We start from the raw sequence: 14,234 nt of genomic DNA on the forward strand, positions 1-14,234 counted from the left end.
GGTGACTAACATAATATAATAAAAAAATATTATTATAAAAAAGGAGTATATTTGTCATGATGAGGCACTGGGTGATGTATGGAATTGTTGAATCATATTATACACTGAAACTAATATAACACTGTATGTTAACTACACTGGAATTAAAATTTTAAAAACTCAATAAAATTTTTTAAAAAAGAAAAAAAATAAATACAAAGTGCTGATTTTGTATTCCATTTTCCAACTATTCCTCACTGTAGGGGAGCAGAATTTACCACCCCAAAATATGTCTCTGGAATAAAGATTATTTTAAGGTAAATATTTTTAAGAAAGTGCAAACACAGGAGAAGCTCAAAAGACTGAGTAAAAGTTAACCTTTTGTAAGAGACATTATATTTATAAGGGAAATCTCCCTTTGTTAAGGATGTCTCGCTCTCTGTATCAGGAAGAGGAGGAAGACTCTGAATCACTAGGAACTCATCAATGGAAAAGATAATGATTTAGGTCTGCATAACAATTTTACCCTTATTACTTTGCTTCCTCTGGCCACCTCCCATAACTGACTCCTCCAGTCCCAGCATCTTCTTTTGTCTTTAGCTGGAGATGGTATCCAAGATGATGGCTTCCACCACCTTGGGAGTCACTCAGTTTTCCTGGGTCTCTCCCATGATACCGGAGGTTGTGCAGTTTTCTGAAGTTCAAATGCTGGGATTTGATCTGGGCCAATGTGTTCGAACAGACAGGTTCCTTGTAGAAAAATTGGCATGGGTCTGTGTTTTAATCCAGTCTGAAAAAAACAAAACAAAACAGAATGATTACCCAACATTTGCTGCAACGTGGACGGGACTGGAGGAGGTTATGCTAAGTGAAATAAGTCAAGCAGAGAAAGACAATTATCATATGGTTTCACTCATTTATGGAACATAAGAAGTAGCAGGAAGATCGGTAGGAGAAGGAAGGGAAGAATGAAGGTGGGGTAAATAGAAGGGGAATGAACCATGAAAGACTGTGGACTTTGGGAAACAAACTGAGGGCTTCAGAGGGGAGGGGGTGGGGGAATGGGATAGGCCAGTGATGGGTATTAAGGAGGGCACATACTGGGTGTTATATGCAAATAATGAATCATGGAACACTACCTTAAAAACTAAGGATGTACTGTATGGTGACTAACATAACAATAAATTATTAAAAAAAATAAATAAAAACCAAAAAAAACAGTGGAACAAGCAAAAACTGATGAATGGTAAATAAATCATTGATGTGAGTTTTTCCTTAAAAACAAAACAAAACAAAAAACAGCCCAAGTACTAAAATTTTCAGCAGAGATGAAAAGATTCCAGGGCTAGACCAGGTACTTACATTTCATCTGAGTGGTGAGCTGCAGACTGTTCAAAAAGGATCTAGTCATTACGGAAGTGGAAGTGGATCAGTAAACTTGGAATATGATGTGTACAGTTTAAAGCAGCAAATGGCTTCAATTTAGATACCAGGGTTAAGGAAGAGAGCACTGGGTTTGAAGTCCTTGGACTCTGGCTCTGCTCCTGCCCTGCTGTGTGACCTTGTCCTCTTTGACACTATCAGAGGGGGAGGTTGCGCTAGAAGCTCTCCATGGCCATTTCCGTCTCCGTGCTACCCTAGTAAAGATGTTTTTGGTAATAATACTTCCAACTTTAACCTGCATTGAAGACATGAAGTGGCCATTAAACAGCCTCCATCTGGCCTTCCCTTGCTCTCAGTGAGGGCTGCATGTGCAGGCCCTCTGGTAGTGGTGCCCTTCTCCCTCGGCTGGGTCAGCATCCTACCAACACCTGAGAAAGGCATTGTGGTTTTTGTTTGTTTGTTTGTTTGTCTTGTTTTGTTTTGTTTTTGTTTGTGCCACGGCTTTTGAGTGGTACACAATTTTCTTATGCGTGTGGTTTCAGCGCATCCGTACTGTGTTTATTTTCTCAGTTTTGCCAGAGTATAGCACGTGGCACCCATAATCTCTGCTTGTTATTACCTTCCAGTAATATTTTTCAAGGACATGTTTCATGATGGTTTTGTTTAGGTATTCAACTGATAGAAGCAGTGTGGGAAACTGCGATGTGAAATGTATCCAAGTTTGTGTTCTGCCCATGTTTCCTGCTGTTTATATATCTATCCCCAAATTGAAATCTCATCTTCTCCTCTTTTGGAAATTCCCAGGATCAAGCTGATGATATTGTAGCGGTCGAGCAGTATGGTCCCCAAGAGTCTGTTCATGTAATTAGGGCAGAGTCTGATACAGATGATTCCAGCACATCGTCCCTGGAAAAAATACTGGCATCACCAGGTAGGTACATTTGGACATGTGGACAGGGATTATCAGAAGAAAAATAGTGGCCAACCCGGTAGCTCTTGTTTTTTTCAAGGGATGAGAATGTTCTGTTCCTAATGGTGTGAAATCACAAGAGTGAGCTTTCTTCATCTTCAAAAACTTTTTTGAGATGATGATTTGAGAGCGATGAAAGTGAATATCTCATCAGTTGTTCAAGTGCTTGGGAATGGTATTATTCTGTCCCATTAAAATTTAATCTTCTAAAGATTGGTGCTAGATCTCAGCCCTTGGAGGAGTAGCCTCTTATCTCTTTGTCCTCACGCAGTCTTCACTGCTGTTCCATAGCGGCTGCAGTCCAAAGAAACCTCTTGTTTTAAAAAAAAGCACTATAAGAAGAATTTTTAGTAAAGGACAAAAAGGATAGTCACTCAGAAACAGTGGTGTTTATTACGTAAGTTTCAATATTAAAGGTATTTCATAAATATAATTGTATAAAAAATACAAAACTTGAAGTGGTGCCAGATGCATAATGCAAGTCCTGTCCTCTAATTTGCCAACCTTAGCATAGAGTCTTTGTATTGTGGAATCTTCATATATAGAACTAATACCTCTATTTTAAAAATATTCTAGCTAGCAACTCTTACATTATTGCTGTCAATCTGAAACTTCGTTTAAAAATTCTTCTCAAAACAATTGATTTTGGGAGGGGAAGTCCATGAAGCCATGATTGTGATTTCTGAAATGTGTAAGGACAAATTTAGTTTTGAATTTGCACACAGTAAACTTCACTCCTTGGGATGTATGCTTCGGTGGGTTTGAAAATGCAAAGGGTCCTGTATCTGCCACCATAGTACCAGTCAGAACAGTTCTCTCATCCCAGGATTCCTTTGTGTTGTCTCTTTGAACTCCAGTTCCGTCTCTCAGCCTCTGGCAACCATTGGTCTGTATTCCGCCTCTGGTTGCCTTTTTCCAGAATGCCATGTAAATGGAATCATGCAGTTTCCCACTTTTTGGTCTGACTTTGTTAACAAAATGCATTCAAGATTCATCCATGTTGCGTGAATCCATGATTCATTCCTCTTGCCTGCACCTATGCATGCACCACAGTTATTTGTTTAAAACTCCATTCATCGGTTTATCCCCCCTTTCTTCTTCCCTTTCTTCTCCTACCGATCTTCCTACTTCTTATGTTCCATTATACGCAAGTAATGAATCATGGAACTTCACATCAAAAACTAGGGATGTACTGTATGGTGACTAACATAATATAATAAAAAATTTTTATTAAAAATAATCTTAAAAAGTGTAAAAAAAAACCTCCATTCATCTGCAGAAGGACATCTGGGTTGTTTCCATGTTTTTCAGTGATTATATGTAAAGCTGCTATAACCATTTGCATAGAGGGTTTTTTTGTGTGAATACAAATGTTTAATTGACATGGTTAAATTCCTGGGATGGGGACAGCTGGGTCAAACGGGAAGCGTGTATGAAAGAAACTGCCAAACTATTTTCCAAATTGACTCTGCCCTTTTGCGTTCTTCAAATAACGTTCTCCACCTTGCATTTTTGAAGGACGGTCGTTTCTCAACACCTCCACCAGCACTTTAAGCACTCCTGAGAGCCCCACATTCTGGGGAACCTACTTTTTTGGAAGCAATTTTGTGGTTAGGTTTGATTTGGTATTATCAGATGGAAGATACCAAATTTCCAGAAGCACGGCCAGAAGAATTTTATAATGAAAAGACACTCAACACAAATGGTTTGGGTACCTACCCACTTATTCTTGGGTAGGTGGAGGTAAAATCAGACACTCCTTCCTTTTTCTTTATTTTCAAATATGAACACATTTTTAAGGAATGTTCTGAATTATTCTTGGTACCTGGCACATCTAATCCTTAACATGGAATAAAACTGGACTCTCCTGTTTTTATGACTTAAAAAGGAAATAAAGAGAAACCTGTAAATCTCTTTGATAACGTTGGCACTTCTGTTTTCTTGATTATGCATTCCACTGTGCTTTCTCAGCTACATCATCTTCGCAGAGCTTTGAATTCGAACAGGTGGACGAGGTGGAGCAAGTAGATGAAGAGAAAGAGGTGGAGCAGCTGGACCAGGTGGAGCAGCTGGACCAGGTGGAGCAGGAGGCCCGCTCAGCCTCCAGTGCTTCTGCTGGCACCAGCGATGAGGTACCTCTGGGGCAAACATGCTCCACATATTTGTCTGGTTCACTAACCCTGCAAAGCCCTTAATTTCCACTTTTGTGTTCAGGTTCACTTTGCAGAAAGCATCCTATTTTTTACCACTATTTCTGTCATACTGGATTTTCAGATGCAGCTGAGAATCCAGTGAACCCTAGCAAGCAGGGAGGTTAGAGGTTCTTTAAAGATGAAATCTCTGTTCTCCTCTTAATGTGAAATATGCAAAGACACTTTGGGTTTCAGAGAAAGTTTGGGCCAAATAGGAAGCTTATCTACTAAGAAAAGGCAGTATTTTTAAGAGTTCTGTTCCTTATCACCTGGGGGGGGGATGCTGACCCTCTCAGGGGAAGGTGACTTCCCTGCCTACCATACCAACACCGTCCCACCACAAGCTAGGTTTCTCCAATGGGATTTTTATTAGGTTAGAAGCATGCCTTTCAGAATGTTAGTTGTATCCAGCCTTCAAATGTCAGCACCAGTGTAGGTCTGAGGCCAGATCAGTGCAGTTGGATTTACTACACTGTTGCTCTTCTATCCTCAAATGTGTGTATATAATCACAGATTTGGGCAATCATCTTTTATAATAGCAGGATTATTAAAATCAGGATTGGCAGGCAAGATAATGAGTTTATGGTCTGTTACGTAGAATCATGGGCATTAATTACAAAGCCTAAGATGAGTCACTCGCTCTTCTATAACAAGAAGGACTAAGGGCTAGAAGAGTTATTTGAGTTTGGCCCCAGCATTGACCTTGGCACAGCCCTGAGTCTCAGTTTTTCCATCTTGAAATGGGCTGCTTGCCTTGTGGGGATTTCTGGACTGCTGTGGAAATTTTTTGAACAATTAAACAAAATTCCTGTAGAAATCCATGTTGTCTTTATTATGCCAAAAAGCTGTGGTTTCCCTTTAACGTTGACAAGATTCTCTTCTGCTTTGAATGAATTCATAACTAACCTTTAAATATAACTTTTGTTTGAAGTAGTCAGAATGACCAGCAATGAGTGTGGGTAGTACAGCTCTACATGTGGTAGCATATTGGGCTTAGTTTTCGGTGCCCTGGATTGACAGACTGGAGTGTATCCAGAAGCTGGAGACCACGATGGAGAGAGGCTGGAAAATGTCATGTTGTCCGTAGTTGAAGGTAGTCACAGTGGAACGCACTGGAGAGGGAACACTGGCAAGGGACAGGACAGCCTGACCAAGTAGCTGTGCAGCGTCATGCTCCCAAAGTGGAAGGCGAGTTTCCAGAGGATCAAACTAGGGTGGAGACCCAGCAGCCCGGGGCAAGCAGCTTTCCACTCCCCTCAAGAAATTCTTTCTCAGATGGCTTAGGTCTCTTCCCCAGGTGGTGGGCTTCCTCCCCTTCAACGGAAAGGTCTGAGACAGGCTTTGTTGCTCATCTGCCAGGGACAGCAGAGAAAAAATTCCTGCTTGGAGAATGGGGATGTGGATGCGATAACCTGTATGATTTGTGGCTTCCAATCCCGAGTTTAGAGGTTTTACTTTTTTTTTTTTTTTGGCTTAATGAATGCCTACTTTCTTATGTGAACATCTATATACTCTATAGCAAAAGAAGGACAATTGGACAATTTTCAGTGACTTAAAAAATATATATATGATTTTTCATTCCAAGTGTTAAAAACAGCTTGCGTGTTTTTTGCTCTGTCTCCTTTTAATAACTCAGCTGTGTGCTTCCATTAGCCACAACGGGTTGAAGGCCACATTATATGATAGAATACACTCTTGTTTTTGTTTTTCTTGCAGTCGCATGTATATGTGCCTTCTCATCATTAATATTGGGACTGTGATTCTCTCATCTTGTTTATACACACCGTGCCAACCTTGATCAAGGCAAATAATAGCTTTCACAGATAGTTCTTTTCCAAGAACCCTGCCTCTTTCCTCTGCCCTCAGCTGGTCAGTTGAGAAGCCGTGTCCACTTTCTTAATTTCTCTCAAATGTGTCCCTTCCTTTCTATATCTCCTGCCTCTGGTCTGTTTCAGGCCCCTGTTATCTCTACTATAACTGTGTATGGACCGTACTTACTTTTGAGGACATTCTGAATCCGTGAATTTCTTTGCAGTGATTAGAAGAGTACCTGAAACAAAGGAAGTGCCCTTGGAGCATTCTTCTTACCGCATTGCTAATGGGGGCATCTGATAGATGTTTCCCGCCTCCTCTGTGATATGACCAGCTGCACTTTGACTCTTCCACTAAAGACTTTGGTCACTTCACACTTTGGGGCCAATTCCACATCTTTACGTTTTGAGGGAAAAGATCAGACTAAATGATTCCCATGACCCATTTCTTTTCTTTTTTTTAAAAGGTTTTATTTATTTATTTGACAGAGAGAGACAGCCAGTGAGGGAGGGAACACAAGCAGGGGGAGTGGGAGAGGAAGAAGTAGGCTCTTAGAGGAGCAGGGAGACCGATGTGGGGCTCAATACCAGAACCCTGGGATCATGCCCTGAGCCAAAGGCAGATGCTTAACGACTGAGCCACCCACGCACCCCTCATGACCCATTTCTGATCTTGAATTCCTGGATTCTCTAGCCACTTCTTCAGACTTTCTAGTGATGAATGAAATTGGGAGTGGAGTGCCATCATTCTCATTCTCAGTCTTTCCAAACTTGGCAATAAAACAATCTGGTAGGATTTGGAGAACTTAGTGTCCCTATCTGTGAACCACAAGCAATTCCTCCCCACAGCCATTACAACCATCGCCATCAATTATATCATATATCAACAAGCGGGAGGTGGAGCTGATGAAAAAGTTTAAGGAGCAGCTGGAGGAGAAGACACAGATGCTGCGGGCTGATATCAGAAGCCAGCAGGACGCACTGGAAATGATAAAGGAACAGCTTCAGAGAATGCAGGATTCCAACTTTCAGGTCAGAAGCCCATTCTACATAAGTAAGTGGCAGAAGGGAGAGGGGAAGAGGGACCTTGACTGTTTTCAAGCAGTTAGTCACCAGGGCCTGCTAGTAGGGACAGCAGCTCTCCAGGGTGGCATGGGACATTTGGAGCTGTCTTCAGCAGGGACTTATGGCTGTGCTCTTTGTCTCTTGGCTGTAGTGGCTGAGATGGGCCCAGCTAGTCTTTGGTGGTGGCAGACAGGGCTCCTATATAGCCAGGGTTTCCCAGGGGACCTGTCCTGCTCTATGCCCAGTATGTCCTGTGCCCTGAGGAAAGGTGCAGCCTCTGAATAAGACCTCCGTGATACTGTGTCCTTACAGATGCAGCCAACCGTCTCACACCACCTTGACCATCCTGAGCCCCAGTCTTTAGAGCCAGTGCCCAAGAAACAACGCACTGAGCAAATGGAGTCCCTCTCCGATTTCGAGATCAGCCTTTCCTGTGGTTCATGTTCATCCCACTCTTTCAATTGCCCTGAGGAGCTTGAGGAGCCTTGTGATGTCTCCAGCCAGGTATGGAAAGCCTGTTTCAACTGTGAAGCTGAAAGATTTCATTTTCATAAACACTGGGGCTCACCCGGTTCTACTGAGGGGGTGGTGGCTATTCAGTTGGCTGCAATTCACTTGCCTGAGATAAAAATTCTTGGTGAGCTAGACCCGTACACTCATGCCCAGGTATGTGTACATGTGTTCCGGATTGCAGTGGGTTGCAGCCAGCAGCGTGGCTGCAACTTGTGCCCAGATAAGCACGTAGACATCACCCAGACCATGCCCGGAGGCACAGGGCCACTGTCATCTTCTGCTCTGGGAGAATGGAGCAGGGGTGTTCAGTCTGTTTCTGGGGAACTCTGGCGGGACCTGAGGTCCTGTCGTCTCTCCTTCTGAAGCCGCTGCTGCAGGGACAGGACCTGTTTCCGCAGCAGCAGTTGCAGCAGATGCAGGACCAGCACTTTGGGCAGCAGCTGCTGCCGGAGCAGCAGATGCAGGAGCAGCCACAGCAGCCTAGTGCCACAGTGGGAAACCAGATGCTGCAGATATGCCTGCCAGGCCAGGCCAGCGTAGCTGTGCCCCTCTGTGAGGACCCCGCGACGTTCATGCAGACCCAGCCCATCGTTGTTCCTGTCCAGTTAGTAGCTGGACAACAGCCCTCTGGCTACTATCAAGATGAAACCCCGGGGGACGATGAAGATGACAGTCATAGGTAAGAAGTGCATGGAAGAGTGATAAAAGCTAAAGTCCCTGCTTTCCCCTCATGGCCAGATACTGTACCTGAGACCATGAGTGACTTGCCCACAGGACACCAAACCCCCCTCATCAAAAGCGATGTGCTCCCACTCATCTTGCTCTGTGGTTTCCGGCCCCCTGCCTCTGCATGCAAGTGTGTGGCCAAGTAAGTGTTGATGGAACGCAGGAGACTCTGTGAAGATAGGAGGCCTAGATAAGGAAGTTCCCAAGCTAGGGAATTGGCACACAGATCTTAAAATCACTTGGCTCCATCCACCCAAGCCCAGTCTCATGGCATGGGGCGTCTATAGCAAAGTCTTAAGTGCCCATAGCTGAATGACTCCTGGGCTCCCAGCTTTCTTCTCCCACTCCACCGTGATCTGATGATCACAGCAGACCAGATGAAGGGGTCTTCGTAGCATCGACAGTCTCTGTGAGGGAAGTGGGTATGAAACAGTCACTAGATGGTCGTTGGATACCAAAGAGCTAAGCTCACAGAAGGACTAAGTTCTGGGAAGCAGTATGAGGACATAAACACATTTTCTGCTCGGTGATAAATCTGTGGTCCCAAATGCCAGAAAGAGAAAGCTCTGTTCAGCAATGAAAGGGTTGTAGAGCACAAGCTTGGTGCCCAATAAATATTTTTGAATGAATGCCAGCTCTCTGAGTAGACCTCCCAGAGCTCTCCAGATTTCCTTCTGGGCCTCCCTGTAGGATCAGTGACCCTGATACCTCTGGTTGGTGCTTCCCACCAGCCTGATAATCAGAATCCACTTGAGGAGGTTGTGGAAAGTACAGATTCAGAAGTCCCTATTTATCCCAAGAGCCCCAGCATAAATGGGGCTCTTGTAGAGAGAGCACTGGATTTTCAGGGAGGAACTGGCCCAGCAGCCCCACTCAGCTGTTAGCTCCTTCAGCAACAAAGGACATGTCCCTGACTTTGGGTAAGTAAAGTGACTGGCCCAAGGCCACAGAGATCACCATTGTGTCAGATTCAGGACCGTCCAAGTAATACAAATAAAACCATTTGAGACAAAAAACTAATTTGCCTCAATCTTTACATTCATTTGACTCTGGCAAATGGAATCTTCTTTGGGCAAAGTGAGGGTACAAACCAGCACATCCTGATTTAGCCACCAAAACCAATTGTGCCGTAAACACCTACTGATGAGCAAGGCGATGGCTCCATATCACTGTAACATTTTTCTTTCAGTTTTCTTTCTGAGGAGCAGCAGGGGGTGCCCATGGATCCACTGCCACTGGGGTATAGCCCGGTCTCTGACACAGTCACTTCTACCAGCTTCCCTCTGTCTCCCATGAATTCTGACTCCAACTTAGTCACCCTGGAGACCCCGCAGGATTACATCCAACTCTGGCAACAGCCGCCAGATCCACAGCATCACTACCTCCATGTGAACGCTTGGCCTTCCAGTGAGCAGACCGCCCTGCAGGACCAAGCCACCTGGCCCCAGGTATAAACATTCCTTCCTCCTCTGCTCCCCAGCCCAGGTCAGGGCGTTCTGCATGGAGGCTGGGCCCCTTCCCCAAAAAGCACACAACAGAGGAGTATGCTCTGGGTGTGAAATCCGACTTCAAGCCTCAGTAAATGTGAGGGTGGTGGTTTGTATGGTGGTGGCACACACTGCTGAGTAAAAAGATTCACGTTTCCACGAAAAACCGAGCTGTCCTCATGGATATTAATGCAATCTGATGTGAAAACTTCTCAAGCATATGTTACCTGGACAAAGTGAGTCATGCCATATGCTGGGCTCATTGCCCAAGCCCAGACCCCTTTCTGAACTTGCAGATCATTCATTCTGCTACAAAATCCAGGGCCTAGTGTGGGTGTGTTTCCTTGTACTGAAACCTTCTCTGGAATGTGCTTGGTACTCATCCACGGGGTGCTCCGTAGCTGCCGGGGCAGACTCCAGCGCAGGGACCATAGGTAACGGTCGTGTTTCTAGGGCAGTGTTGGCAGCTGGTCCAGATGGCAGTCACATATTGGGTTTTGCTTCCAGATACACTCCCAACAAGCCCTTGGGACCACACACTCTCAATCTAACAATCTGACTAAAACTTACGAAGGGTGTTTTGATTCTGGCTTTATAAAGGGTGTTTTGACTAAAACTTATAAAGGGTGTTTTAATGGAGCCTAACGTCTGATTTTTAAAACTAACAATACCAACAAGGAAAAAAAATAACCCCGTAAGCTAAGGCAGAATGAGCAAGTTTGGATATTTTAAATGGTAAAGGTGTGATTATTTTCACGTACACACCTTGACCAGCTGGACTGCAAATCCTCCAAAAGGTTGATCCACGAGAGGGACTGCCCACACAAAGAGACCACATAGATGCTCAGTGGACCCTGTGGTTCAGTTCCCAAGGCAGACTCTGGTGAAACCCTTCATTATGTCTGCTCTCAAGGCGCTACCATCTAGATAGGCCCTTAGAAGCAGAGCCAAGACCAAGCTGAGCAGATAGCCCAAGGAAGTGGAGAAGGGAGGATGCCTGGAAGGTTGTTAGGAGAGTGCAGTGTAGCAACCAAGTGCAGGACCATGTGGGAGCTTCCTTGTCCACAAGACTTTGGGGGCTCTACACACCCTGCCCTGACTCATTTCCGCTGGTCCCTGGGCCGCCCGCTCCCCAGGTCCCCAGACACATCTGGGAGGGGATGTGTCTTCCCATAGCTCAGCCCTGCTCCTTCTGTTCCTCTGTCTTCTCTTCCGTCCCTCGGGTTCCACTTGTTGAATTCTTTTTTTTATAATATTTTTTTATTATATTATGTTAGTCACCATACAGTACATCCCTGGTTTTTGATGTAAAGTTCGATGATTCATTAGTTGCGTATAACACCCAGTGCACCATGCAATACGTGCCCTCCCTACTACCCATCACCAGGCTATCCCCTTCCCCCACCCCCCTCCCCTCTGAAGCCCTCAGTTTGTTTCCCAGAGTCCATAGTCTCTCATGCTTCACTCCCCCTCTGCTTAACCCCCTTTCTTTATCCCTTTCTTCCCCTACCGATCTTCCTACTTCTTAAGTTCCATAAATGAGAGAAACCATATGATAATTGTCTTTCTCTGCTTGACTTATTTAGCTAAGCATTTGTTGAATTCTTGCATCACCTTCAGAACGCAGCCGAAGAGGTCCTTTTCTCTCAAACAGAAAAGACTCCCCCAGGGGCGCCTGGGTGGCACAGCGGTTAAGCGTCTGCCTTCGGCTCAGGGCGTGATCCCGGTTATGGGGTCGAGCCCCACATCAGGCTCTTCAGCTATGAGCCTGCTTCTTCCTCTCCCACTCCCCCTGCTTGTGTTCCCTCTCTCGCTGGCTGTCTCTATCTCTGTCAAATAAATAAATAAATAAATCTTTAAAAAAAAAAAAAAAAAAAAAAAAAAAGAAAAGACTCCCCCAGCCTAGCCTTCGTAATACCACCTTTGCGTCTGACCCTCCCCCCACTCTGCAGTTCGGAGTGGGTTGTTGTTACCTTTCCCATCACATTGTTCAAGTAGGCCAGGTAGCTGCCCATCAGGCTCAGCATGGAAGTTACTTCGTTTCAGCAGAGTAATAGCAAGGTCCAAGGATAGGGGCAGGGAGAGACCTTCCCAAGCCTTTGCCTAGCCACGGCTGGCAGAAGAGCTGGGCTAGGGAGGGCGAGACACAGAACCCAGTAGCCTTAGGCATGAAGAAAACTTTCGGAGAGCCCAGGGCTCCTCTTGCTGGTCTTTAAGGCAAGATGCTGTTGGAAGACAAAAGCAGAGAGGAACCCCATTGTCCCCAGATGCACCTTCTACCAGCACCTTGTAAGACTGTATTCCAAAGAAGTATTTCTCAGCAGCTTGCTGACTTGAGCTCGAGAGTGTCTCACCTCATCCTGCTTTTTTTTGGCAGGTGCCACCTCCTGAGGCAAGTCCGGAGGCTTTCGAGGACCCTGATGAGTACTCACCAGGCCGTATGGGCTATTTTATGTCTGCAGAGCCGTCTGACTTGGATGAGCACCAGCAGCAGCGGTACTTTCACACCAAACCTTGAGAGAAGAGGGTCAGACAGGCCAATGAGGCCTGCATGGCCGGGGGACCTCCAAGGCCCACAGAGTCCCCTGGAGTAGGGGTTGAGGGGGTGGTGGGTATTTTCTTTTCTTTCCTTATAAGTTCTGTTTGGGATTGTTGAGCACAACCCGTTTCTTGAAAGTTATGTTGCAGAGGCAGCCTGTGATCCCAAGTGTGCTAATGTGTGACGGCAGCCAGGCCACAGCAGGAGACTGCTGTCCCCCACCTACCTGCCTGGCCTCGCAGGCCACGGGCCCGCAGGCTGCAGAGTCTGCTCAAGTTAGAATACTCTTTTTTTTTATGCCGAGAAACATTTTCCAGCATGGTTTGCAATCTAGTAAGAAGCTGTTCTGTCTTAAGCCACAAGAGTTCCAAAGCCTTGGCCTTGATGGCCAAACCCTGCATCTCCTCCACAGTCATGCTGGGGAAACCACAGAGAACAGCCTTCCAGTGGTGGGAAGCTGAAATCAGATGAACATAGGTGCTTTGTACTGAAATGATCACAGCTCCAGTGCTTAATAAAAATTGTCTTTCATTGAACTTATGGCAGACTTTTGTAAGCAAGATGATGTTGAATGGTTCTCCATTGTTTATCAAATAAAATCCAAGTCCTCAGCCTGGTGTGGTCTGGTCTCTCCTTTTCTCCACAGCTGCATGTCCCTCCTCCCTTCATAGACTCTGCCACCAGCCTCGCTGAACCACTGGGTTTGACACAAGCCCTGGTCTTTCTGCCCTAGTGGATTTGTCCCTGTTCTGTACACCTGGCATGTCCTTCCCTCCCATCTCTGCATTTTCACCCCTTGCGCATGATGTAGAGCTCAGCCGGGAAGCCCTGGTCTCTTCCATGTCCCCCTCCACCCCTGCCTGTGCCTCAGAGCATTTGTGTCTCTGTTCTGCTCCTGCTGCACATGTGGCATTGCCCCTTCTAGACTGAGCTACAGCGGACAGAGATCAGGGCAGGTCTTAGAAGCCCCCAGAATACCATGCCTTGCAGACTAAGCCTTTCATCTACAAATGTTCCAGCGAACACCTTTGTAACTGAAGTCCTTAGCAGTCACCTGGCAAGTTTCATAAAAACCCAGCTCCTTGAAGCAGGATCATCAGGTGGGAAGTCAAGCTGGTGAGGCCCTCTTCTTGGGCAGCTTCCCAGAAGCTGGGAGGGTCCAGGCAGTGCCAAGGACCAAAAAGTAGCCCACTCCTCTGGCCCTGAGCCCTGCAAAGCCTTCCTGCTCTGTTCACCTAATATTTAGCTTAGGTGTATGTGCCCATAAGCTTCTCAGTGTTGGCCAGTAAACCTGTAGCCCTTCCTCAGGCTGCTTCTTCAGGGAGAGATCGGAGAGGAGGGTGTGCAGAACCTGCTGGAGTGCCCTGCAGTGGAGGTACAGTCCTGACCCCTGAATTGGCACTTTCCTATTGAAGCAGGGTTGGGGGGGAGGAGGGTGCTTAGTGGAGGAGAGAGATGAGTGGAGGTTGAGTTGGCAAGTGTCCCTGGTGGTGGCTCCAATAAACTCTGCAAGTGGCGGAAACCCTGCGGCGGGGGGGGGGGGGGGGGGGGGGGGGGGGGGGGATGGCT

The 14,234-nt window shown here is 45.9% G+C and overlaps 1 protein-coding gene across 1 annotated transcript in view; it reads left to right on the forward strand.

Moving 5' to 3' along the window:
- PASD1 (PAS domain containing repressor 1) overlaps positions 1-12,644 on the forward strand; it is a 98,016-nt gene extending 85,372 nt beyond the window's left edge. The window contains exons 10-16 of the mRNA XM_034649061.1: positions 2,167-2,293; positions 4,304-4,464; positions 7,185-7,367; positions 7,713-7,904; positions 8,279-8,592; positions 9,829-10,087; positions 12,504-12,644. Coding sequence (XP_034504952.1) covers positions 2,167-2,293; positions 4,304-4,464; positions 7,185-7,367; positions 7,713-7,904; positions 8,279-8,592; positions 9,829-10,087; positions 12,504-12,644 — 1,377 coding nt within the window. The remainder of the gene's footprint in view (positions 1-2,166; positions 2,294-4,303; positions 4,465-7,184; positions 7,368-7,712; positions 7,905-8,278; positions 8,593-9,828; positions 10,088-12,503) is intronic.
- The last annotated feature ends 1,590 nt before the right edge of the window (positions 12,645-14,234 follow it).

The sequence above is a fragment of the Ailuropoda melanoleuca genome, chromosome X (genome assembly GCF_002007445.2).
Source record: "Ailuropoda melanoleuca isolate Jingjing chromosome X, ASM200744v2, whole genome shotgun sequence".
Classification (NCBI taxonomy): Eukaryota; Metazoa; Chordata; class Mammalia; order Carnivora; family Ursidae; genus Ailuropoda; species Ailuropoda melanoleuca.